This window comes from Geospiza fortis, unplaced genomic scaffold (genome assembly GCF_000277835.1).
Source record: "Geospiza fortis unplaced genomic scaffold, GeoFor_1.0 scaffold16, whole genome shotgun sequence".
In the NCBI taxonomy this organism is placed as follows: Eukaryota; Metazoa; Chordata; class Aves; order Passeriformes; family Thraupidae; genus Geospiza; species Geospiza fortis.
Genome location: NW_005054302.1, coordinates 14,663,224 through 14,688,794, shown reverse-complemented (window position 1 = coordinate 14,688,794; position 25,571 = coordinate 14,663,224). Strand labels below are relative to the sequence as shown.

The 25,571-nt window shown below is 36.0% G+C and overlaps 1 protein-coding gene across 2 annotated transcripts in view; it reads left to right on the top strand.

Annotated features, from left to right (window-relative positions):
- The first annotated feature begins 5,114 nt into the window (after positions 1 to 5,114).
- The window catches only part of PICALM (phosphatidylinositol binding clathrin assembly protein), a 40,671-nt gene continuing 20,214 nt past the window's right edge, over positions 5,115 to 25,571 (top strand). Inside the window, exons 1-11 of one of the 2 annotated variants that reach the window (XM_031066014.1) lie at positions 5,115 to 5,252; positions 7,413 to 7,488; positions 8,724 to 8,826; positions 11,108 to 11,201; positions 11,706 to 11,817; positions 13,193 to 13,299; positions 14,462 to 14,503; positions 15,219 to 15,304; positions 16,515 to 16,638; positions 16,975 to 17,111; positions 19,475 to 19,575. In XM_031066014.1, the coding sequence (XP_030921874.1) occupies positions 5,133 to 5,252; positions 7,413 to 7,488; positions 8,724 to 8,826; positions 11,108 to 11,201; positions 11,706 to 11,817; positions 13,193 to 13,299; positions 14,462 to 14,503; positions 15,219 to 15,304; positions 16,515 to 16,638; positions 16,975 to 17,111; positions 19,475 to 19,575 (1,102 nt within the window). In that variant the 5' untranslated portion in view covers positions 5,115 to 5,132. The remainder of the gene's footprint in view (positions 5,253 to 7,412; positions 7,489 to 8,723; positions 8,827 to 11,107; positions 11,202 to 11,705; positions 11,818 to 13,192; positions 13,300 to 14,461; positions 14,504 to 15,218; positions 15,305 to 16,514; positions 16,639 to 16,974; positions 17,112 to 19,474; positions 19,576 to 25,571) is intronic. The other variant, XM_005417761.2, reaches the window with a different exon arrangement.

Sequence of the window (25,571 nt, the reverse complement as noted above, 5' to 3'; positions counted from 1 at the left end):
ATATTGACTTCAATTTTAGACTTACCAGTTAAGTAAACATAATCTGATGTGTATTGGCTTGTGCTTTGGATCCACCAATATGCATTTAAATATTCTTTTATTATTCTTGTATTTTTTAACTGAAGGATGTAATGTGTTTAGCTCTTGGCACTATCTGCCTACTCATGTTGGATGATCAATAGTTCAATTGCTTACTGAAAGGATACTGTCTCTCCCATTATATATATATTTTTAAATGGCACAGCTGTCAATAACTTGCAGGATATAGCCGATTACTTGCTTATTCTAGGTAGAGTCGTTGGTGTAAAAGATGAAAAAGCAATAGCTAACAAGATGGATATCTGTCACAGTTGCTTGACCTATATTGAAGTAACTGGGGCTTTCTGGCCTGGAAGATCTTACTCTTGTAAATATTTCAGACTGATACCTTACAAATAAAAATATTGTTCAAAATGAGAGATACATGTAAAACATTGGAAATAATCAGGTACTGCATGTACATGGGGTATGTAAATCTGGCTTATGTTCAATCTGCTTGTCAAGTTACGACAAATGACACAGTAAACTGAAACTGGATCTGAAACTAAAACCGTTAATGAAAGCTATTCTCAACCTGGTTCTTTATAATCTTACTGTGAATTCATATGAGTAAGATTCTGGGAAAAAAAATCATAAAGAGTCATTCAGGATACCTTGTGGTTCTTTTTTTGTCTGGAAGGAAACCAGTTTTTTACAATTTTGTCTTAGCAGGCTGCCTGGTGCAGAACTCTGCAAGGAGTTAGGTCACAGGCACATGCTGAAAGCACATGCATTCTCTGGGGTCATTTGGGACAGATGCCTTTGATGCTTTATTATACAGCCTGACTTCTTCATGTTTGCCGTGGGTCAAGACTCATGATCTCTTGCCATGGGTTGCCTAATCCACATCTACATGCCTAATGTGGAGTAGACGGCATACTTTATCATCATAGCCTTGTAGTCACTGCTTTGTGTAGGTGATTGCTGCTTCTTTCTTGTGTAGGAATCTTCAATCTTGCTCTGCTTTTATTCTACTTTGCACCTTTATACTTCTTTCACCTGATTAACTATTAATAGCATAAGGCAATGAATCACTTGGCTCTTTCCTGTAATGAAGGCTGAGTGGTTGAAAGGCTGTAGAACTCTTGGTTGGGAGTTGCAAGTATATTATTTTCTAAGCCTGAGCCTTGTACAGTATGGTACTGTATGTTTTGCAGTAGTTAACTTGAACAGGGTTAGGCAATATGCTTGCTTTGGTACAGGTGCAATTGCAAATCTTCAAGTATTGCTGAAATGTCTGTTGGCCAGACCTTTGTTATGATTCCTTGCAAAACCCTTGTTTTGGTGGAAAGAGACCCAAACAGAACTGAATTATGTGAAGGTCGCTTGGTGGTGAAAGCTTTAACTGTTACAACAAAAATAAAATCTAAACACTGTTTAAAAACAAGCTACAAGTGTTTTCTTGGAAAATCTCGTTTTGCCTCTGAAACCTCTGCCAAAATTTGATACTGTAGGTAGGTTAAGTGGTGTTCTCAAAACATGTTTTGTCAGTCACAGAAGTCTAAGGTTTTTGATCTTAGGAATACCTCTTGGACTAGTCTTTCTGACTTCAACTTACTTTGTAAGTCACTTCTCTGTTTTTGCCTGCCTTTATTCTTTCTTTCTATAGATGTTGTATAGATTTGTAAATGGCTTTAGATTGGAGGGGATCTCAGGTTTTGTAATGAACTCCAGGTTTTAAACCATGCTGAACATAAACAGATCTGGCTGTTTACAGGCTCTGGTGCCTGACCATTTTCTTTTGCTTTTCGTCCTTTTTCTGTAAACCTCCAAGAGATACCCAATTGAAGGTAGTCTTTATATTCCCTCCCTCCGCCTCCAGCCTTCTGTTTTGCTGGTGGAATAAATCCACCTCCTTCAACCACTTCTTGTGCATTTGTGCTTTACACCCTGGGCAACCTGGTAGCCTTTCCCTTGGCTGTCCCCAGCCACATCCATAGATATGACTGTGCATTTGTTGCTGTCTAAGCTTCCCTCGTATAAGTCTCCCAGCCAGCTGCAAGCTTAAGATTCTTGTTGCTAATTGCTGCCTTCTTTGAAATAGGGGATGACTTTCATTATCTAACACCTGTATGCTGTGTGTCTCTTACAGTGAAGGTTTTAACAGATTTTAGAATTGCAGAATTCTATGATTTTAAGTGGTTTATTTCCCAGGAGAGTATTTCTTTTCCTGCTTTGAGGTATTCTGGGTCTTAATGCAGAAGGTTGACACATAAAGTGATTTTCCTTTCTATAGTATTGATGGGAGTAACCACTAAATCTTTCTCCCTGACTCCCATGACAAGATGATCAATGAAACAGGCATATAACTCTTTCACCAAGGGTTATCCTTTGTTTTCTTGATGATTTTGTTTGTTTCTATTTGTGCCCTAAGATGAAAGCTGTTCCCCTTAGTGCTGTACCCTTTGGTTATACACCTGCCTGTGGTATTGCTCATGGCATTTCCAGTAAGTAGCAGTCTAGAGATTTGTTGCTTTGGGGCCCTTAGGTTTCCAAACACAAAGCTAGTGTTTTCATAGGTGGGTGTGAGACAAGTTGTGTTAAGCGTAGGATGTGAAAATAACGATATATTTGTTCCTCTCCTTTAATGAAGGGTGTTTGTGGGAACAGGATAAATAAGAACACTGTATATGTAGTGTGGGATGTAGTGCAGGAGTGTGGGATGAATGATACCATCTTCTGCTGTCTGTACTATGCTGCTTATAGTATAGTTAGCACAAAAATTGCTGTTCTAATTCGGCTGTAACTGTGCAAATATTTCTTTACCTATTTAGCATTGCTTATGAAAATACTTTGAAAAGAAATTTTAGAGAGATGTAACTTTTCTGAGATGTGTATGGTGTAGGTACTTTGAGGTATTAATATATACCAGATTGTTGTGCATCTGTTCGATCAGTATTTTGGAGAGAGAGAAATTTCCTGTTTTACTAAATTTAGCTTCTAGTAACTGTAGTATTGTAGTGACTCCCATGTTTGCATTTGTAAATTTACTTCCACTGAAGGCTGGAGTTTCCTCTGTACTTTGCTTCTTGCTTGTGTTCTCTCCCAGTTGGTCACTGGTTCCTCATAATGTGCTGGCAGTCTCTCCCTCTGCCCCCCTGCCCCCCAGGTTCATTCATATGCTTTTCACAGAAGCACTCATCAGTCCTGTGATGATGATTTTCTGAGGGTTACAGAGCCTGTTTTCTTTTATACACTGCAAGAGATAATGATTTCAAAGTAGAGTGGCATTTCAGAAACCATTTCTCCAAGCACAAAATATCATCTACACTGGATATTTATTTTGGGTGGGGTTTTTTAAATGATTTTAGATTGTGAATTTTCAAGTGCCATCTCTTCTTTTGTATTTTTTATTACTGTTGATTTGCTGGCAGGTGTTGTATTTAAGAATAGAAATTCTCACTTTCTAATATGCACTTGCACCTCTTATGCCAAAATGCATAACTTGACATCCAGTGATATGTGTACCTTTGTATTTAATGTATGTTCCTGCCTGATAGCCATGCACAAAACTGCTTGTGTTATTATTTAGGAGGGAAGACCTGAAGGTGAAGAAGCTGCAGGGCTTGGTTTTGATGATGCAGTTCAGAGCACATCTCTTGCTGAGTAATATCCTGGCATTGTCTTAACAGCCCCAAATCATCATCCAGTAATAGATAACCATGACTTAGAAATGAGGTCATGAATGCCTGTAGTCATCACAATTTTACTTGTAGATAAAATAATGTTTATCTCTCCATCTCATTACATTTATGAATGTGGAAATCATTTCCTGCTCGCTTCCTTTAATACCTAACCATGTAAATAGCAGCTTTTTCAGTTCTAACCATTCTAGTTCAGAGTGTGTGGTAGCTGTGCTTACCTGCTGCTCTGGCTGAAGGAAGGTCCTGTCTTTCAGGAGTCCTTCAAGGTGGATGATTGTTCATAGGAAGATACAAAACTGTCTTCAGAAGTGAAATGTTTGCCTTCAGATTAAATGGGTGTTTCCAATATGCCTTGGTAGTCCTTAGTCAGGAAGGCATAGGACATTCTGAAGTCTTGATTTTTATTGAGCTACAGCCCTTGGCAGGGCTGTCAGTTTGAGAGAAATTCGCTGGTTTATTTTTGGAGTGGTAATGGTAGAAAAATTTCATCACTGCTATGTTGCATTAAGTTATGCTTCATATTAAATAATAGCATGCATGCTGTATAATCCTATAGTTGTTTCTGTTGTATTTGTCAGCATAGTGTCGTGATCTTAAGTCATCCCTTCCTTCATTGGCCTTTGGAAATAAGTTACTGGATGATGAGACATTGTTCTGTTGGTTGTACTGAAAGTATAGCTCCCCATGTTTACACAGGTGGGACAGTAGTCCAGGCTGAACAGAGATTGGAAAACTTTGTTTTAGTTAGCCAACCTCAGGTCTTGTGCTCCTAACCATCTTTTTGGTTAATGATCCAACTTTGTTTGAACTAAATTAATCTGTCAGTTTCTGGCATTGTTGCTAGGGAGGGGCTCCTTTTTCTACTCAACATTTTCTCTGCCCTTTTGAAGGTGTTGATTGCATTTTATCAAGACTAAGTAGTATTTGAATCTTTTGTTACTCACTTTGAACCAGTGCTGGAAAGTATTTACTGATCCATTAAGAGGCCAGAAATCTGAGATTACGGTTAATTCTAGTCATAATCTTCCAGTAAAACTTAATTAAATGGTACCATGTAATAATTATTTTGCTATTTAATGCTTTAGGTGTTGGAAAGCTGACAGTTGTTAGTCAGAGGTAGTGTAAGTCATTATGGTACTTCTGTTCCAGGGCCTTCTAAGGCAGCTGCAGAAGCAGTTGAATCTTGGCTGTGAGCAGAATGAGCTTTGTATTATTAACTTCTGATAGACCAGAGCCATGCTGCTTTTCGATATTTATTTTGCTGGAAAGCCCCTCAGTTTTCATCAAAAACATTACTACAGAAAATTAATATACTGATTTTTTTGGGGAGCATGATTGATCTTCCTTTACAGAACTGATAATAACAACAGAAATTTTTGTATTACAGATTTAATCCAGTGCACGAATGAGATGAATGTGAACATCCCACAACTGGCAGATAGTTTATTTGAAAGAACTACCAACAGTAGCTGGGTAGTGGTCTTCAAATCTCTTATCACAACCCATCATCTAATGGTGTATGGAAATGAGGTAATACCAAAATGATGTATTATTTTGAGAACAGTTGCAGTCCCTCATTCCTGTAAATGTCACCTAAATGCTTCCAGTAATTCTTTTTGTAAGACAATCTTCAGGTTTGCCTTTTTGGATCCTACTCTGAATGAACACAGGTTTCATTTTCTGTTTGTTTCCATTGTTTCTACTTCCAAGTGTGCAATTCTAGCGTCAAAAGTAAATGTCTTAGGTAGTCATAGGTACTTTTTTCCTGTGTTCATATTCTAATGGTGAAAGAGAAAAAACCCAAGAAAAACTACCTCACATGGGATTCTACAAGCTGAAAATAGAAGCATTTTTGCCTTCATGCTGTAGCTAACCCTCTGGTCTTTTCTCATCGATAACTTTATTCTAAAGTAATTTCTACTATCACACCCTAATCTTTTACAATTAAAACAAATACGTGCCTATGACTTGGCTTTGAGGGTCACCCTAGGACAGGGTGAAATAACACCGAACTGTTAACAGTTGAGCAGTTTAACAAGCATAGCCCCAAGTTACACAAAAAGGAATAAACCTGTTTTGTCTCACAATTTTAATTCCTATGGGGCCTTATTTTTTGGAATACAAAGCCAAGCATAGCAGCAGCTTGTATGCTTTGCCTTTAAAAAAAACAAAAAAAAAATATTTCTAAGGCTTTCTTAGAAAATGTTTGTAAGCATTCCTTTTTGCTGCAGAATAAGGTAAGCTATATGAACTTTGGAATTGAAATAGCTTTAGCAAATTTTTCATTTGAGTTTGCATTCAGAGGAGCTGCTTCCTCTGACTGACTTGTGTGGGTGGGAGGGGGAGGTTAAGTTTTTATATATGTACTGGTTTCACTTGCAGGTTATTGCTGGTCTGGGTGAAAATCTATTATGTGAAGCTAACTAAGCCACAAGAGGGCAAACTTCTGTTGTTGGCTTGAAGCTTAAACTTTTTCATTGGGATAATTGGCATTTTTCAAAACACAATCTGTACACCTTGCACTTTGAGTCATATGAATCTTAAACTGATACCAAAATAGTTCATAGCAATTAAAAGTATTTCATGGGACTACTGTCTGAAATACTTTGCATTAAGGATAGAATTTACAAACAAATTTTGCTTGCCAAATATATTACAGGAGTATGGAGGGAAAGATTGCTGCTCAAAATGAAATTTTTCACAGTCAGAAATAGTACTTGAACAATGAGAGTGCAAACGGATTATAGCACCATTTAGATTGCATAGGACCTTTAAAATCAAGTCCAGCTGCTAACCCAGCACTGCAAGCCCACCACTAACCCATATCCCCAAATGCCACATCTGTGTGTCTTTTAAATACCTCCAGGGATGGTGCCTCCAACTTTGGCTTAATTCCTTTATAACTAGGTGTTATAACTGAGTGCCTTTACTCTTCTCCAGTCTTTTTTCTATGTAACCTATGTATGCTAATGAAAGTAATGAAGCAGTAGATGTTACACTAATCAACACTGCTTTTGTCTTTTGTCAGAATGTTTCTTGCAACTGAATGATTGGCTTATTTTTGTAGCAGCTCTGTACAAGTTTTTTTTCCTATTGTGTCAACAATCTTAAATGTGTCTTTACAAAATGAAAATAGCATCATTCACCTTGTGAAACATAGTTTGTAATTAAGTATAATTAGAAGTTGTGTGATACAGTGTTAATGCTTTATATGAATTGTTATGTTTGATATTTGATTTATAAGCAAACTAACATTTCCATCACCTAGATTCATATTTAAGTACCATTACTGTTGTATGCTGAGTAAAGATGACTTGGCTAATTAGCATTATTAAATCAGTTGTTATAAAATTGAAGTCAGTGAAACAACTATGAGCGCGTAAAATGAGAATGTATTTGAAGGGATTTTTCAGAAGTTCAGAGTTCCATATTCTAGCTTAAAATAAACTTCAACTAAATGAGGCCTTCATACAAAACGCTACTTGGATTTTTTCAGAGATTTATACATAAAAAATAACTAGCTTACTTCGATAGCTTAGCTGGTTTTGTAATAGTTTCCAGATTTAAAGTCAGTCTTGAGGCATAAAAGGGGAATTTTGTAACCTTGATAAAAAGTTTCTGGTGTTGTTACTGCAGTTCCTTCTCCTTGGTAGCACAGTAAAAGTATTCAATTTTTTCTCTTTCATCTAGCGTTTTATCCAGTATCTGGCGTCCAGAAACACATTGTTTAATTTGAGCAATTTCCTAGACAAAAGTGGATTGCAAGGTAAGGTGTCTTTTATTCATTAGAAGTTAGTAATGTGCTGAGGAACAGCAAAGACGACTTGGTTACTCTAATGAACCCTGTCATTTAGGAAGTAACTTTTCTGTCCCTTTTACCCGAGCTTGCATTTCTTAAATAAAATGCTGTAATGGTGTGGCAGGAGCTATCTGCTGGAGGACCATGTTGAATCTTTTCTAACAGGCATACTGAAAGGCTTCTGACTTCCTTAGACATACAGATCTCAGTATCCCTCTTATTTCTATAGAGATAGACATCTCCAAATGAGGCAATTTTGATTATTAATTTTTAAAAAATGCATCATATGTACATACAACAGATCAGCAAGACAAGAACTGTCTCTAAAAAAAATTAAGGTTAATTTTTTGGGAAATTGATCAAAGACTATTCCATTTAACTTTGAGACTAATTCAGTGGGCAAATAACTGTTTCTCTGGTTCAAATTTTTCAACTGAAATAGTCTTCCAAACTCTTATGCTGCAGTTCAGTGCAGTTCTGACCATACCTGTAGCTGGCATTGTTTTTTCTCCTAAGATGGTTCCTTACTTTGTCTACTGCTTCTTATATACTTCGGATCTTTGCCACAAGTGTGCTAGAACAGGCAGCCAAAGTGGTTGCCTGAGGACAGAAACCTTCTCAGTTATAACTAAAGCTCTACCAAATTGTCATTTTTTTGAGTTTTAACTTCTATGGTCTCAGCATAGACTATGAACAGATCTTCTTCTTAGTCTGTACCCCTAGATTGACAGTTAATCAAAATATTTCCCATTACTGCTATCTTAACAGAGAAGAATTTCTGTCATATTGTGGTGTTTCCATCAAAGCCTTTTTTTTTTCTGTTCAGTTGCAAATGAGACAGTGTGTTGCTGAGCTGATGGGAATGCCTTTGTGAATGCATCATTTAATTTTTTTGATAGTAATTTCTATTGTAGTATAAAAGAACTTGCATAAAAATTACTTCATTTTGCTTGTGGAAGTGATTTCCTTAGGAAGTGAAGTGTAAACTTTAACATACTTGAGGTTGTCTAGATATTTGTGGTATTGTCTGTTTGATTTACATGGTGAATACAATGACGTATGCAGTTATTGTCAGATTATATTTTTGCACAATTTTGCATAGTCAATGGAGCTGTCTTGTGCTAATATTTTGCACTTTATTTTGAATGACATTCTTGTTCTTTGATTAGGTAAGTAATAAACCCCTGAAACTTATTTTTTAGGTTATGACATGTCAACGTTTATCAGGCGGTATAGCAGGTATTTGAATGAAAAGGCAGTTTCCTATAGACAAGTGGCTTTTGACTTCACAAAAGTAAAAAGAGGGTAAGGACTGCATTTTGTTCTACTGATTTTGAGGTTTTGTCCTATGTCCTGTAATTCTAGTGAAAAATATCGTTGTTAGCTCAGGCTTAATACAGACAATAATGACTCCTTTTCTCTTTTGAATATCTCCCATGACACGCAAAGGCCCAACAGCCTGAAAGTGTATATAGCAAAACATTTTTTACTTCAGTTGTTGTAATTTTTTATCTTTAAACATCAACAGTTTAATATAAAAAAAATGAAAGATGGTATGCATGGAAGTCTATCTAAAAAAGTAGAAGTTTTAACAAATCTTTCACAATAGATTATATACTTTGCCTCTTATGTAATATAGCAGACTATGCAATTTATTTGTGCTTGTAGCTGTGGAAGGTTTAAATGACAGGTGAAGCAGCCTTGCAGTCCTTCCTGGTGTTTCTCTGTTCTGTCACAAAGTATCTGTGTGAAGTTTACTACCTTTTGAAGGTAATGTAAATTTGTACTTTTAATAGTACCTTACAGCAGATGCTATCCTGAGTTGGTTGACAGGAATTCAAATTTTCCCTGGAAAGTGTGTTCATTTAAGAGGAGTTATTTTGAGATTAAGTACCTGTTTACGTGTAAAATAACACAGTGCAGAGCACCAGTGGTTTGGTAAATTATATGTTATAGTGAATGATGGAATTAATCTGGAGCTCTTCTTTGGGAAGGCTGGAGAAAAGGTACCAATCACAGTTGAGTCTTTCCATCTTTGTCCATTGTCTTTTTATATGGTGCTTTTTAGGGTTTAAAAGCATAATACTAGTTTTAGATTTGGGTGTCTTATATATATATATGTGTGTGTGTATGTATTTGTGTGTATATATATATGTGTGTGTGCGTATATATATATGTATATATAGGACACCCAAATCTAAATCATATATCATCCATATAGGTGAAATTATATTGAAACTAAAAACTTAATGTTTAATCCACAGAAATCTGGATTTAATACTATTGAATGAATTAATTGTAGTAATGGGCTGTCTAATGATATTTTGCATTAATGTTGTAAAGGCATTTGTAGTGCGCCTCAGAACACTGTCCAAATCCCTTCTGCCTCCTTGCTAAGACTGTAGAATCCATTTTGGTTTGAAGTGTGATGGTAGAGTAAAAGGAGGATGTCTGGGCTCCTTTTGTTCGTTCTGCCTTTAGAGTTGCTTGGATTGCCAACAACACAAAACAGTATTTTCCACACCTAAGATTTGTATGTGGTAAGGTGGCTGCAGCTGCTCTGAAGAAATACACAATTGTTTTATCAGGTGTTTTAGGTCTAATGAGATGAATTATTTAACCTGCACCATGTGCCTTGAGGTCCTTCTGTGAGCCCATAGGAATAACTGTTCTGATCGCAGCAATCTGCCTTTTCTCAGGGCCCTCACACCCATGCTCTGCCCCATTCAGTTTGTTGCATTTGCTGTTTGCTGTTAGGAGTAAATATACAGCACAAGTAGAGAGCTGGAAGCAGCATGCTCCCCACTGCTTTCCAACCTGGAGAACAGCCACAAACTGTTCTGTGAAGATGCACTATGAGATTTGCACTTGCAGAAGCATTTGGTTTGCTCTGTGCGTGCTGATGAACTGCAAGGCTGTCTGATTTGTCTTACAGAAAGCAGTTGTTTCATGTCCCTGAGTGGATTTAGTCTCTTCCTCAGCTGTTGCATTTCTTGGGTGTTTTTGTTATTCATTTGATGGGTTTTTCAAATCTGCAGCCAATCTTAGTGTATTCAATTTGAGTAATTAATAAACAACCAAATATTGGTGGTCAGCCTTGAAAAGGAAATTTCATGTAGTCTGTAGAATCTTTCTGAAAAAGCTTGAAAAACATACTGCTGCATTTTTTTATTCTTTCTCACCTCTTTAAGTTGAAAATAATTCAAACTGACACAAAATAATAATTGGATAATTGGAAAAAGAATACATTAAAAATTGCTTCAAAAATAATCTTTGGAGCTTTTTTTTTGTTACCTGATGCATCGTAGCTCTCCTGTATTTCTAAACACTATTTGTTTCATTTTCTCTGAGTAAAAATTCATCTTGAAGTCACATTTTGACCAAATAAGTAATTGTATTTCTGTGCTGCAGTTATTACAGTTATAATGGCTAGACACCATTCCTAAACACCACAAGGATTGCTTTGTATGGCAAAGACTTAAATGGTTTCTCTGATGAACTGCTATATTTTCTGTTGTTTCTTACTAAAAATTGCTTTCAAGATTCATGTGAAGAATTTTCTTTGTTTTTTTTTTCCTCACAACAGGGCTGATGGAGTGATGAGAACAATGAGCACAGAAAAGCTCTTAAAAACTGTACCAATTATACAAAATCAAATGGATGCACTTCTTGACTTTAATGTAAGTTTAGCAGCACATACATTTCTAACATACCATCAACTTGTTGTACAAACACATAAAATAGGTTAAGATTAAATGTCTTGCACTTGGTTCCGTGTTATCTGCACAGTTTAAAGAGCACAAATCATTTTGTTCATTGGTATATCCCCAAGAAATCAGAAAAAATAGATACAATGCTCACTAGAGAGAATGCTTTGTGCTAAATGACTGTGTTTTTGTGTACCTTATGTAAGAGTTGCTTGTTTGTTGAAAAGCTGATTATTTATGCCCTCTGTCTTTTAGTTATGTTAGTTAACATTAGCATTGTTTAACAAAAATGTCTGCCAAAATGATTTGACTTAATTCTGTGATGAGAGAAACTGTTGGTTAGTTATGGTGTTACTTTCTGCTAACAGCCAGTGAGATGACTGGAAAGCCTGTCATGAGATAATGTTCTGAAGTTTAACTAGAAGTTTTCCAGTAAGAGATCAATCCAGTTCAATTAACTTTTTCTGATCTTCCTAGGTTAATAGCAATGAACTTACAAATGGTGTAATTAATGCTGCCTTCATGCTCCTCTTCAAAGATGCCATTAGACTGTTCGCGGCATATAACGAAGGGATTATTAACCTCTTGGGTAAGGACAACTGCTCTCTGCAATGCTCAGCTCTGGGGGGGTTGCTCAGTGAATGATTCACAAGAGCTGCTCTCTTGAGAAACTGAAAAAGTCTTAGTGTAAAACATCAAAATTTTGCTGTCATTTCCAGTGTTTGTCTATGCAGTCGCATTTGACGTTGCTTTGTACCCAGGGATAGGTAAAATCTGAAAGCAAGTCCATCCAAGATTTTATTCACCTAATTTTTTTTCTTGCACTGCTTTGTTAGGGATTTTTGTGGACATTGGTTTTGGTTTTGGTTGTTTTTTTTTTTTTTTTAATTTTGTCTTATTGAACTGCATGACAAACCTGAATTATAATATTGATGTTGGTTGGGGATTTTCTTAAGAAACAGTTTGTGTTTCCTAGTAAAGGAATCAGTTATGGTCAGTTGCAGATCTGTAGTCACAACGTCCGTAATTGCTTGGCTATTGAAACTTCAGTGTTGCTTTGTTTCCATGATTGGTTGTTTTATGTTCCTAGAGCATATATTATATATTAAGGAGAATTAAAAATTCAGGGTTAAGGCCCTTTCACTTGCACATACTGGAGATGAATTTTCCTAAATTTAGGAAAGAGTTAAGTTGAAAGTAATCAGTTGACTTACTTGATTTTGTTATATGCTGTGATTAAATTAAGCTCCTGATTGCTGTCATTACCCAGTGCTTGCAAAATGAAAAGTAAAATCCAGACTAAGTCAGTAAGGGACAATCTGAAGTCAGTCAGTCTTCCAGTGTGTTGCTCCTGTCAGCTTCCTTTCCCTTGGTAAGAAGTAATATGCACTTGCTTTCAACTTAGGCTTTGAGTGAAGTTTAGTAAAAAAGAAGAAACAGGCCTTGAAAGGGCTTTTTGAAAGAGGAGTGGGACCTTCTTGCTTTTCAGCACTGTTGTTTTCTAATCAGTTGTACTTCACTGCCCCAGACCATAGTAAGAGGCATCAGTTTGTCAGAGAAGATCAAAATCTTGCCTGATGTCTGGCCACTGGAATAGAGTAGATATTTGACTACCAGATTGTAAAACTGCCCTTTTTTTGTTTGTTTGTTCTTCTTCCCAAGAAGATGAATTTACATTTCTTTGAGTGACCTATTCTTTAACTTGATTGTCCTCTTCAAGGTGGTTGTGCTTTCGTGGTATCTAGTACCTGCAAGGTAAGGTGTATTTTCATGCATGGAACCAATGGCTCACATTTGACAGAGCTTTTGTCATTTGGTGCAAGTTAGGTATAGTGACTTCTGCAGTTATCATAATAACAGATCAGCAGGTATTTTCTGTTTGTCTTGGTTTATATGCTTTTACTTTGCATATCCTTTGCAAATCTTGATTTCTTATTTAATGCAAATATTTTTACTGTTTCTAGAAAAATACTTTGATATGAAAAAGAACCAATGCAAAGAAGGCCTTGATATATATAAGAAGTTCCTCACTAGAATGACACGGATCTCAGAGTTCCTTAAAGTTGCAGAGGTAAACTTAAGCCAATAAACTTAGCTGTTTATTTGAAACAGCTTATAAAGTGCTTATTTTATCATAAAACAGGTGCTTCTTCCTTCCTGCTTATTTGCTATTCTCTCAAGGGTCATCTTGTTTATCTCTACCCTGGTGATTAGTTCATTTGAGGACTGTATTGGAAAACCTAACTGTGAAGTGCTTATTGGTCTTTTGTGGAGGAGAGTGTATTAATGTGCATTTTAAAAATTCCTTGGTTATGGAATACTTGTGAGCTTGCTTTAAACAAACAAAGGAACTTCATGGTGATCTGCTTTCTATGATCCTAGCTGTATTCTAGTTTGAAACCCACAATTCTACCAGAAGTTTTAGATGAAATAACAGCTTCAGAAATAGGCAACTGAGACAAACAGATGAACATGGGATTTCTTCAAGATTTTTTGCTGTAGGTGTGCTCATAGAGGGAAAAGCAATTACTTTGCAAAATGTTTAGTTTGTGGGTTTTTTTAAGAAATGCTTAGTCTGTTGGCTTCTTGTTTCTAGAGCACTGCTAAATTGATGTCCTAATATTATGGAATTCCTCAGTTGAGGTGTGCTTCTCTTCTTGTTTTTATTTCCTCAGTATTCAAATCTCTCTTAACAAAATAATAAGCCTTCAAGCTTGGCTTGCTGTCTGTCCTGGCAGTGTGTCTGTCAGAGATCCTGTCTTCAGCTGATAAAACCGTCAATTGAAGTTGAGAGTATTGATCTTTCTGTTGTAACAGTATATGTCCTGCTGCAAACTTCCTAAATTTCATCTGCATTTTAGAAAAATGTTTCTTTATAAAACTTCATTGATGCTTTATTTCATCAAATATATCCTGTGTATCAGTAGGTCTGAGAGTTTGCCGCGTAAATTGTGAGATAGTCAAACTTCTTCAGGTTCTAAAACACTGGGTTCTTGTTTCTAAGCTTCCATCTGTTGAAATATCTGTGTAATACACCTACTTCAATGTGTATACATTTAACAATAATTTATTACAACCAACCATTACAGAGTACAGACTCTGGAGATTAAAATTTATATTGAACAAGTTTGTGCTTTTTGCATTACTTCATATTAATGTTGTTTACTTTCTGAGTATCTCTGCGTTAAAAAAAAACAACAAACAGGTTCTAAAGCTCGTTTGTTTTATTACAGCAAGTTGGAATTGACAGAGGAGACATACCAGATCTCTCACAGGTAGATAAACCTATTATGTGTTTGCCAGTGCATGTGTGTGTATTTTTAGGGTTGCATGATCAGAAATGCCATTATGGTACTCACTTAGGCATTACTGTATATGTTGTCACCAAGTTATCTCTAAGTTTGTGATTAAATCCAAGCTCTGTCAGAGCCTGGCCTTTATATTCAGTGATCCTGTTGTAAAAAATTTATAACATTTCTGTCATTCTCTAATTGAATTTTAAGATAACCTTATTTCCATCATGCTTGAAGACACAGTTTATATCTGTGAGGTCACATAATGAAAGTCTTACATGATATTACAAAGCTGTGGTTTTTAGCAGCCTTGCTTTTGGCTATATGCCTATTGAAGTTAGTGTGAAGTTAATGTGAAGGCTTGCAGAACATGCACAGAGAAATTACTTTAGGTACAATTTCCTTCTTAGTGCCTCTTAAAACACTGACTGCTTCTGATTATCTGCCTGCTGTTTCCTAGCAGTTAATTTTAACATTTCTTGACTTATTTCAGTCCTTGCTGATAAATGCTTGTGAGGGAATAATGTAGTGAGTAGAATAGATCACCTTATACTTGAAGTCATTAAAAACATACAGAATGCCAAGAGGGGGTAAAAGTATTCAGAACTCTTGTACCAGTTGCCCTACAGTTGCATTCTCTGAAAATATTTAAGCTATTGGTTTCTTCAAATGTATTCCCCAATGTCTCTCTTTGCAGGCACCGAGTAGCCTTCTTGATGCTTTGGAACAACATTTAGCTTCTCTAGAAGGGAAGAAAATCAAAGATTCCACAGCTGCAAGCAGGTGCTTATATGCTTGTCCTTTTGGACAATTGTCAAATCGAGTGTTAAATCAGGTTTTTTTTCAATTTCATTGTAAATTAAGATTTGAGGAGGTTTCCTTAAAGGCATTGTATGAGCAATGATGGATTAGCAAATTGTCATATCTTAAAAACACCTTCTTCCAGGTCAGTAGAACTAGAATCTAAGGATCTGTAAGGGCCTCCTCTAGCATCCCTAGTTACACTTTTAGCATTTGATCCTGAACTTCTGAAGAGAATCTAAGTTTCTTTCACATACTACCTGTAAATGTTCATTTTCTATTAATAATTAGACTTCTGCAAGGTATGCAACATGAATAAATACATGTCCTTAGACTTCTACATCTCAGCTTTAATCCCTGTTTTGTCAAAAGCAAGGAAATGCTTCCAGGAAGTCCTTACATTAAGAATGAATTTTGAAAGTAATTGGAAGTGAAAGCCATAATGCATATGGTATAAGGCATTAAATTATTGTGAGTGCTTTCTAAAATACAACAGGCAATATAGAGAAGTCCCCTCTACATGACAAATTTAATTGTTCAAATTAAACAAAGCATAATCTTGGGGGTAAGACTTGTAAAATTAAATAGCATTTCTTTATTGCACGTTCAAAAACTGAGGCAGTAATATTTTATGAGTTCATTACGGCAGTGACTATTAGGGCACTAATTTTTAGAATATTTGCTTTCTTTTGTAAGATTACTCTGTTAAAATTTAAGTATTTGTTTTAAATAATTTTGCATACTGTTAAACATGATGATAAATTAAAAATTTCCTTTGGGATATATTAAAAGCATTGATAGTTTGTTCACTAAGCCTGTTAAATTAACAACAATTTGAAATGGAGCCCAGATGATTGGAGATTGCTGTATGCCTACAAATAATTTCATTTTAGGCAAACAGGAAAAGAGCAAAGGCTTCAAATGTGAATTTTATGATGCAGTTTGGACAGGAAGCATTTAAGGTGGAAAATCCAAAAGCCGGTAGAATAGATTGCAAGGTTTCTGGGCATTTTTAATTGTGCATTTCATATGATGTGTCTTATGTAAACTTTTCACTTATGCAGTGTAGATCTGGCCAATGTTACAGAGAGCTCAGAAGGAGACTGGGTGGATACGAGCAAAGTGTTCTTCAGACGCTGATATCACGTGTTGTGTTTTAACAGCCAGCTTTTCTCCTGTCCAATTACTTTAGGGCTACCACCCTCTCCAATGCAGTCTCTTCCCTTGCAAGCACTGGCCTGTCCCTCACAAAAGTGGATGAAAGGGAAAAACAAGCTGCATTAGAGGAAGAACAGGCTCTCTTAAAAGCTTTAAAGGTAAGCGTACAGAATTTTTAATTGAAAATACTTTTCCTGTGCTCTTTTTGATAGCTTATTAGGATTCTTAAGCAAAGGGGAAAACAGAGGTATTAATACCGAACATGTACTGTTGGCAAAGTGCTGGAAGTAGAGTTGTGTGTACTTAGATGGTATAGCTTGTGGAGAGTTTGTTAAAATAGTTTCCTGAAGCATTTGTGGCACCACTGACTCTTGTAATTACAAGTGGCTAACACTAGTGTGTGGAATAAATAATTCTTTAGTTCTGCTTTATTTACCTCCAATGTCATACACACAAATGTTCAGATTTCTTATGCCAGCTCATCTTCCCAACAGGAGCAACGTCTAAAAGAACTTGCAAAGAAGCCTCATACCTCTTTAACCACAGCAGCTTCTCCTGTGTCAACTGCAGCAGGAAGCATAATGACTACACCAGCCATTGATATTTTTTCTACCCCTAGCTCCTCTAACAGGTATGCAGAATCCTCCACTGGAGATGTGCTTCAGCAAGGGTTTCCTCTAAACTTCTGCCACAGAGTGTATATTGCACAAGATTGTTTGGGTGTAGAGTACATTAGCAATGTGATAAGAAATCATAGTGAAGCTGATGAAAAATAGCCTTTTGTAATAAATAACATAAACCTATGTTTTCATCTATTTGCAGAAGTTTCTGGTGTAAACTGACTGCTGACAGCCCTTGTAGCTGTTATTAGTCCATAATCCAGACAGCTGGAACTGTAAAACACTGTAAAACTGTAAAACATGCTTTGTCCCCAAGGAGCATTGCAAGTAAATTTAAGAAAAGGCAAATAAAAGTTCTGTTTGAGAAGTCATAAAGAAAATGCATTTCTAGATCTTTAAAGGTAGAGTGGCAAATATTCTGTCTAGTTTTTCAGAAAAAGAAAAGCCTGAAACAGGGTTTGAAATGAAAGGCAGGTTTTGCAGTCTTGTGTTGTATCTGGAACATTTCTGCAAGGACCTGCAAAGAAAGTGCAAGAGTACTCACTGCATGCTAATCCTGATCTTTGACTAACAGGAGCTGTTGGTATGAGCAAGTGTGTGATCTTCATCCTGTAAAATACCTGTCAAACTAAGCAGCAGTGGAAGCTACAGTGCTTTTATCAGGGTAGAAGGAATCCATACTCTGAAGTGATATTTTTTGCTTTGAGCCTGATCCTAAACCTGAAGGGATTGCGTAGTTGTTCTGTTAGAGCTCACACAAGAATCTATTGCTCTTTTGACAGCTTTCTTTCCCATTAAAAAGCTATTGTAGGAAATTACTTGACACCAAATATGCAGTAAATAGCTGAGTCACATATAAGGAGCTAGAGAATCTGTCAGTGTTAGTAACTGAAAGACTTCCTGGTAAAAAGATTTTTTTAAAATTGCTTTTTAGAGGCCAGAAAACTTGAAATGGGTGTGTGCTTTGAACTTGAGTATCTGATCTTTCTTCTTAAGAAGTCTGAAACATAGAAACATCTGATAAATGTTCTTTAAACAGACAGAAATGCTGCATAGTGAGGACAAGAGTGTTTTCTTGTAAAAAACTCCCAAATGCTACTTTTTCTTGTTCAAATTTCCTTGCTGGCAGAATGAATGCTATGAGCAAAGAACAGTTTTTAAGCAGGAGTTGTCATCAAGGGGATATGCTGGGTCAGAAGTTCAGTGGCTTGCCATTAAATGCAATGTGTCTGATTAATCCCTGTCATTATCTTGAACAAGCTTTACCTTGAAAATTCTTTGTTCAGCTGCTCACATTACAGGGCAGTGCCAGACCATGCTGCTTTTTAATAGGAGCAGTAGTGGAAAAATGTGATTTCAATCACTGCTGAAATGAATCATGCAATACCAAAAACTGTGAATTATACAAGTGATTGGGTGAGCAAGAAAATATACAGAGATCTAGGATGTCACTACTGGCCGTTAAACTCTTGTGCTGGTCTCATTTAGAGAGATGTTTGGATGTCACAGTGATTCAGCTTCTGTGCGTAGTAGAAGACATATGTGCAGATTTGGGTTCATTTCATGTCCTAAAAGTTTCTGGGAGAAGACCAGTACTCTTTTTTTTTTTCTTCTTTTTTCTTTTCTTTTTCCCCAAGACTTATTTAAAGTGTGAAATGGACTCTCTGCAAGAGGATGAATTTTACTGTTCTTGTCTGACTCTTTAAATTTATGCAGAAGTTGTATATAAGCCTTCACTCTTAATTTCCATGTGATAAGTTCTCAATTTGATTTTGAATGGACTAAAATGTGCATTTAAATATGTTTTCATTCACATGCCTGATGTGTGATCAAGTGTTTCAAGGCCTCTTTCATTTTGCTTTTCCCAAAGGTCTTTAATAGCTCATGGTTGTTATGTAGTTTCTCAGCAGTGATTGTGGTGGAAAGATCAGAGTTGTGGAATTTAGAGTAATACTTTGGTGGTGCAGCCCATTAGAGTTCATTTTGTCTTTTTTTTTTTTTTTTTTTTTTTTTTTTTTTTTTTTGGTTGTATTATAGAGTTTTCATGAGGTGAGCTTTAAAAGTTGATGAAGGGTTCTGAATATAACATCTCCTAGCCTGGTATTGGACTGTGGGGACACCTGTCTTTTTCTTGGACAGCTTTGATTTGACAAAAGCCCCTTGGTATGACATACAACTTACCTTGCTAAATTAACACTTTTTTGCAGAATTGAAAACATGGAGCTCACCAGCCCTTCTGATTTTGGCTCAATTTTATCCATTTTGTAATAACCATTTTGTAACAAAGCTTTCATTACTGTTGACAGTGGCTACTATTTGCCTATATTGAAAACTGTGATGTAGTTCAAACAGTTGTATTAATTTATCTTTGTAGCACTTCAAAGCTGCCAAATGATCTGCTTGATTTGCAGCCAACTTTTCATCCGTCTGTACATCCTATATCAGCTGCTCCACAAGTAGGAAGTACCTGGGGAGGTAAGAATTCTGAGTTGGATTAAGGTTCTAATTGCTATGGCCATGTTCCTGTACCTGTTGCCCCTAGTCTGGGGGCTAGTTCTTCCTTAAAGCGAGAGATCTTAAGACATTACAAGTGAATAAAGGGATGATAAAAAGTAAAATATGTGTATACATTAAAATAATGTAGCAGTGTGTGGTGATTCTAATTTTTTTCATATGTTTTCTTATTAGCAAAGTTACTTTAATTGTTGATGAGATCTGCCAGCCTCATAACTGCTCTCTTCAAGATTCACATAGCCAGCTGCAGAAACGTAGCTGTTTAGAAGTCAGTTGAGTGAAGATGTCTAAGAGGTAGACTGTTCTGCAAACATAGAAACCTGAATGCAAAATCATTTTAATACATATTCTAAATTTTGCCTAATATTAAATCAAATTTTCTGGCGATGATAATGCAGAACTTGGATGAAGCCTGAAAGGAGGCACTTGTGACAACTGTGCATTGAAAGAAAGGTGGGAGTTAGTTATTGAAATAATAATAAGGCTTCTCTGCCTTATTAAATTCTCTGCTATATTTCATTTAACTACAACAGCAAATCAGCAAAAAGCTGTGGTTGGATCTCTTAAGTGAAGAGACAAAATTTATATTCTTGCCTCTGAAATGTGCTCTGGAACATCCAAATTTTCATTCTGCCCAGTTTCTAGGATGGACTGAGTAAGTTGAAATGATCTTATCGGTACAGTCGAGTCCTCAAACCAAGGGGTCAAGAACAAGAGTTCTCGAAAGTCATGAATTTTCCTTCAAGATTGGTTTGAGTGCTGGAGCATTTTGATATTTACTCAAAGTTCTTGGCTGCTTTGTGGTGTTCCAGAATAATTCAGATACAGTATTATATTGCCAATATAACTGTTGGTTATACTGGTGGAGAATTAAAGAGTTTTATGGCAGAGAGAGAGGGAGGTAGTGTTGGTTTATTTTTCTACATAAATGATGCTTAATAAAATAGTAAACTCCTGAACTATGTGGCTATTTCCAGTCTATTTTTTTCTAAACTAGATGCTTGCAAAAATGTTTTATTTTATGATGCAAAAAATTGGTAATTGCTGCTTCAGGAAGTTTCACAGGCATCAGAACAACCCTCTTCTAAATTTTTACTTCCCTGTTTAATTTTATGAGCTAGAGCTTTTCTTAACATCTTTCCAGCTATCTAATATATCTTCATAATAAGCTGTGTATGTATTCTGCTTTCCTATTTACTTTTTGCTGTGTACTTTGTTTTCTATACCTTCTCACATTTGTTTGTAGTGAAATAACACAACTTTGAGTGAGGAAGGCACTACTAATATATGTGACAGCCTCTAAAATAAATGAGTAATTTGCTTGTTCTTTAGTTCTGCTGAGCAAAGCATCTTTGGAGAAAGACGTAGTGAGGAGTGTATGGAGTTAGGCATACAAATTTCAGTGCTATGATAGGCTTAGAGTTTAGAAATGGAGAAAAATGGTTTGGCTCATCTTGATTGCTTTCTGCCCAATACCTTCTGTTTCAACTTGTCCTGTTTGTTTCATATGTGAGGTATAGAAGGGGAACTATTTGCCTCTCAAAGGTCACATCACAATTCAGCATTTCTTCATGAACCTGAAAGTCTGTTTGTTCAATGTTGTGTTGCTTGTGGTATGAGTCTTCAGTACTAGTTGTTGATATTTCTGCTTACTGTTGACACATTTCTAAATACTTATAAGACTTAATTAACTGTGAAGATTTTGGATTGTCTGCTAAAGTTTTAGGCTAAAATTCTGGGATTACCATTTTTTGTGTTACCTTTCATCAAAAAATCCCCAGCTCTTCAGCTTTACAGACATAAACACTCACTTCACACAGGTGAGGTAGATAAGAAGTGCTTTCCACATTTTACAGATGGGGAAATCTGAGCAGTTAACTGACTTGTCTGAAGTCATACGGCAAGTCAGTGGCAGAGCCAAGAATGAAACCTGAACTATTTCCAGTCCTGTGCTCTAACCACTGCACAGCATCCCTCCCTTAGGTAATTTTCTGACATGATGATCTTTGTATTTTGTGTATATGGTGGCTTTGAGAAGAATATCAGATCAGCTAAAATCAATACTGTTAAAAATTTTATGCAGAAGCTCTTAGGTGTCTAATAAAACAATAAATTGTTACAGAAGTGTTCTTTTTGGGTCACTGCCTTTAGTTTTGTGCTTCCAAAAATGTAAAAACTAACAAGGTTAAACTCCTGGGGAATGAGTTCTGTGATTGTATATTTTCAGTTTACCTATTCCAGACTATAAAAGATGCCATTGAAAATCATTTGTCACTGTTTTTTCGGACAAAATACTTCTAATTGGATAACTTAAAGGTAGAAATTTGAAAATTTCAAACTACTCTTTTAAATGCACTTAAATCATTCATGCCTAATGATGGCAAGCTGGTGCAGAGTGATTCCATTGACATAAACAGATGCCATTTGTATTCAAGGATGAAATTGGGCTTTAGAAACATTGAGGTGTTGCTGTCAGAACTGACAGCAATTTTTAAAATTTGAATATAGAAGGATATAAATTAGGATATAAAACCCAATTAATTTTTGGTTACTTTTGTTACTAGCAAATTTTTGATTACTTTTGTTTGCGAGCTCTGAGACTTGGACAAGATTGGACATGCTGGCTGGAGTTAGAATGGGGTAGACAAGCAGAGAATCTGAGAAAGGGTTAAATTTCTGAGAAAATCTTGATAATCTAAAGTTGGATTTTATTGTCTTAACTAGTCAAAACACAGGAAGTTCCATATACAACCTTGGGAATTGGGAGCAGAAAGTAGTTTTGGGTTATTTTATGGATGAGTGCATGTGTAAAATAATTTTACTGGATGGTAGATTCAGACAAATACAGTTAAAAACTTGTGTTTATTAATTTCTTCTGTATTGTTTTATCTGCACTATTTATTGGGGTTCTTTGGAGATCATTCCAGCTGTTTCTGGTACATTTGCCAGCTGTCAATTTGTACCTAAACTTCAAAAGCAAAACAAATGTATCAGTGTGGAAATTAACATTTTGACCCATCTGTTTGAATTTTTTCTACTTATATAATATATATAAAGAAAACCAATAAAATAAGCAGAACATGAAGCAGCAACAGAAAGAGCAAGGAAGAACTGATGAACAGATAATCTGCCCTATTTTTATTGACAGATTTGTTTGTTCTACATCTTTTAAAATGACATTCAAAGCAGAAAGCAGTTTTTAAGGAGTCGCTGAAACAAGGACTCAGCTTCAGGCAACTGGCTGATTGGCATATCCTGTATATAAAACCTACATGAGACAATATGTAATTTTGTATTCATGTTATATATTACAAATATTATATCAGCTTTTTCTGCTTATCTTTTATTCAGTGTTGGACACTGTCATTTTGCTGACTGAATGATTTAGGAAAAGGTCTTTTAAGGTATTTCACTTGTTCTTGCAACATAGCCAAGCAATTTGGGGAAAAGTCAAGTCTTACCTAATAACATGCCTTGAGCTTGCAGTAAATCAAAGCATGCTTTAAGCCTGCAAAGAATAATGTAGTTATTTTGTTTGCATTAGGACTTTTGTACAACTGAGCTCATTATGAACCTGTGTGGAACTTACAGCTAAGAATCAGGAGGTCAGATTCAGGGAGAGAAAATAACTTCCACTTCAAAACTGCTTCACACATCACGATAGTATTTACAAGAGTTATGGATAAATGCATAAACTGGCCAGGTTAAAAAAAAAGGCTAGGAACTGAAGTATTTAACACATCTTTCCTATAATTATTATAATTATTATTCAGAAATTTCTCTCTAGTGGCTTTGTCTAGAAGATCAAGCTGCAGTTCAGGCACAATGATAAGTAGGGCTAGATGCAACCTTTGCTGATCTCACCTAGTGAGTTCTTGAGTTTTCCATCAAGGGTTCATGGGCTCTGAAACCAGACAGCTAAACCACAGCTCCTTCAGTCAACAAGTGTTATAGCTGCCTTCTGTATCCTGTTTATCTGTCAGATTCTGAATTACAGGAATACTTGAGCTTGGCAACTGCATCCATTCTCAGGAAACCTTGAAACTGTGTCTTGGGAAGCCACGTGTATAGATCCATGTTTCCTTCATTCCAATAAAGTCTGACTTTTTTTTAGTAAGGAACGTTTTCCTCCTTATGGCTTAGGGTCCGTTTTCTGTAAAAGCAGAGCAGTCCTTTGCTTGCTTGCAGGTAACAGCATACCCACCACAAGCTGCTGTTCCTGATGCCCCAGGTACCAAGGAAAGTGCTTATGGTCCTGTATGTTACCTTGGTATAATCATAGCTCTTGAAAATTTTGTGATGCTCAGTAACAGAAAAACCCCTAAACACAATTTAGAGAAAGAGAAGCTCATCTCAGTTGGTTTTGTTCAGGTTTTTAAAGTTGTCTTGGGGATGTTATTGCGTTGAATCCTCTCATAGCACCTTGGGTTCTGTAGTGCTGACAGGCGTCCTCTGCTCCAGAGACTTTGCTGCAAATGTCAGGACAAGACTGGCAGAAACAAAAAGTGATGATGTTTAAAGGGGAATAACATAGTTAGTTTCAGTCTAAAACACACTCAGGAAGAAGTACAGTTTATAAGGTGGTGTTATTAATTTAAAAATTAAAAAAGAGGAAATTAGCAGCTGGTATCTGCAGTCCTGGACTACTTGAAAGTGAGATCAATAGCTGGGTCATCCCAAGCTTAGAGATGTCAGGAGAAAACTAAATCCGTCTCCCTTTTCTTCTTTCTCTTGCTCTCTGGAATTGAACAGATCCTTTTTCTGCTACTGTTGATAGTGTTGATGATGCCATTCCAAACCTAAATCCTTTCCTTACAAAAACTAACGATGCTGCTCATCTGTCTGTGTCTTCTGATGTATCTACTTTCACCAGTAGGACACCCACACATGAAATATTTGTTGGTAAAGTACCATTTTAAACTAATTTCTTATTTCCTAAAAATTTTATCATTATTTTAGTTTCTAAAATATATTTTTTGCAGCCTTTCAGAAAATAAAAGCTGGTCATTTGGGGCTGGTTTTTTGCTATGTTAGAATTTGATTTAGTAGCTCTACAATAAAAATGGTGTTAAAATCCTTTCTTGGCTGCCTAGATGAGATTCTAACCTGATGTAAAGAAACAGAGCAGTTGCTTGAGTGCAGTTTTAGAGTCTCTTGTACTTGGAAATTTTAAGGTAAAATGCTGCATATGCCTGAGACGGAGAAGAAAATGCTGTTACTTTCTTCCTCAGATTGAAATGCTCTTTTTAAACAAATTAGTCTAATCTGATTTTTTTGATAGTTGATGTTTTTTTTCCCCAGTCATGTAGTCATTAACAAAGCTGATAAAGTCATGCACATATTGATACATAATCTACTCAGGCTATGGGGCAATACCTATGGGGCAATAAACTAATAACTCACCTGTTAAAAGCTGTTCGTATTTTACTTTGGAGATGGTTCAGCATGGCTGTCTCACTAGAGTCCTTCCAACATTTGTGTTGGTGCAGTTCTAGAGTAATAATTTAATTACTTTTCAATATGAAGATTTAGTTTGTTTTCGTAGATGAAAAACCCCTTAATTACATGTCAGTTCTGTTAAACAAAGCAAGTTTAAAGACAGTTGTACATCACAGGCTGTATTTATGCTGGTTGAACCTCACTAGAATTGGTCAAAGAAAAATACTGACTATTAGAACAAAGAGGGATTTTTAATACCTCTGCTACTTGTTAACAGAGGTAAAACAAAGGGATTATCTCTTTAAAGATATTCAAACTACCTATACTTTGTCAGCTTAACTAACTAGTTTCCTAGCCTGTTTGTCTTTATTGGAAAGACAAAACAGGAAAGATAAATATATCTTTAAATATAAAAAAAATAACTTTAGTTGGTACTGCTATGTGATAATCTGTCTTTTCCATGCTCCAATGAAATTGTTATGGTTCATGTAAATATAGAATGATGATTTGAAATACAG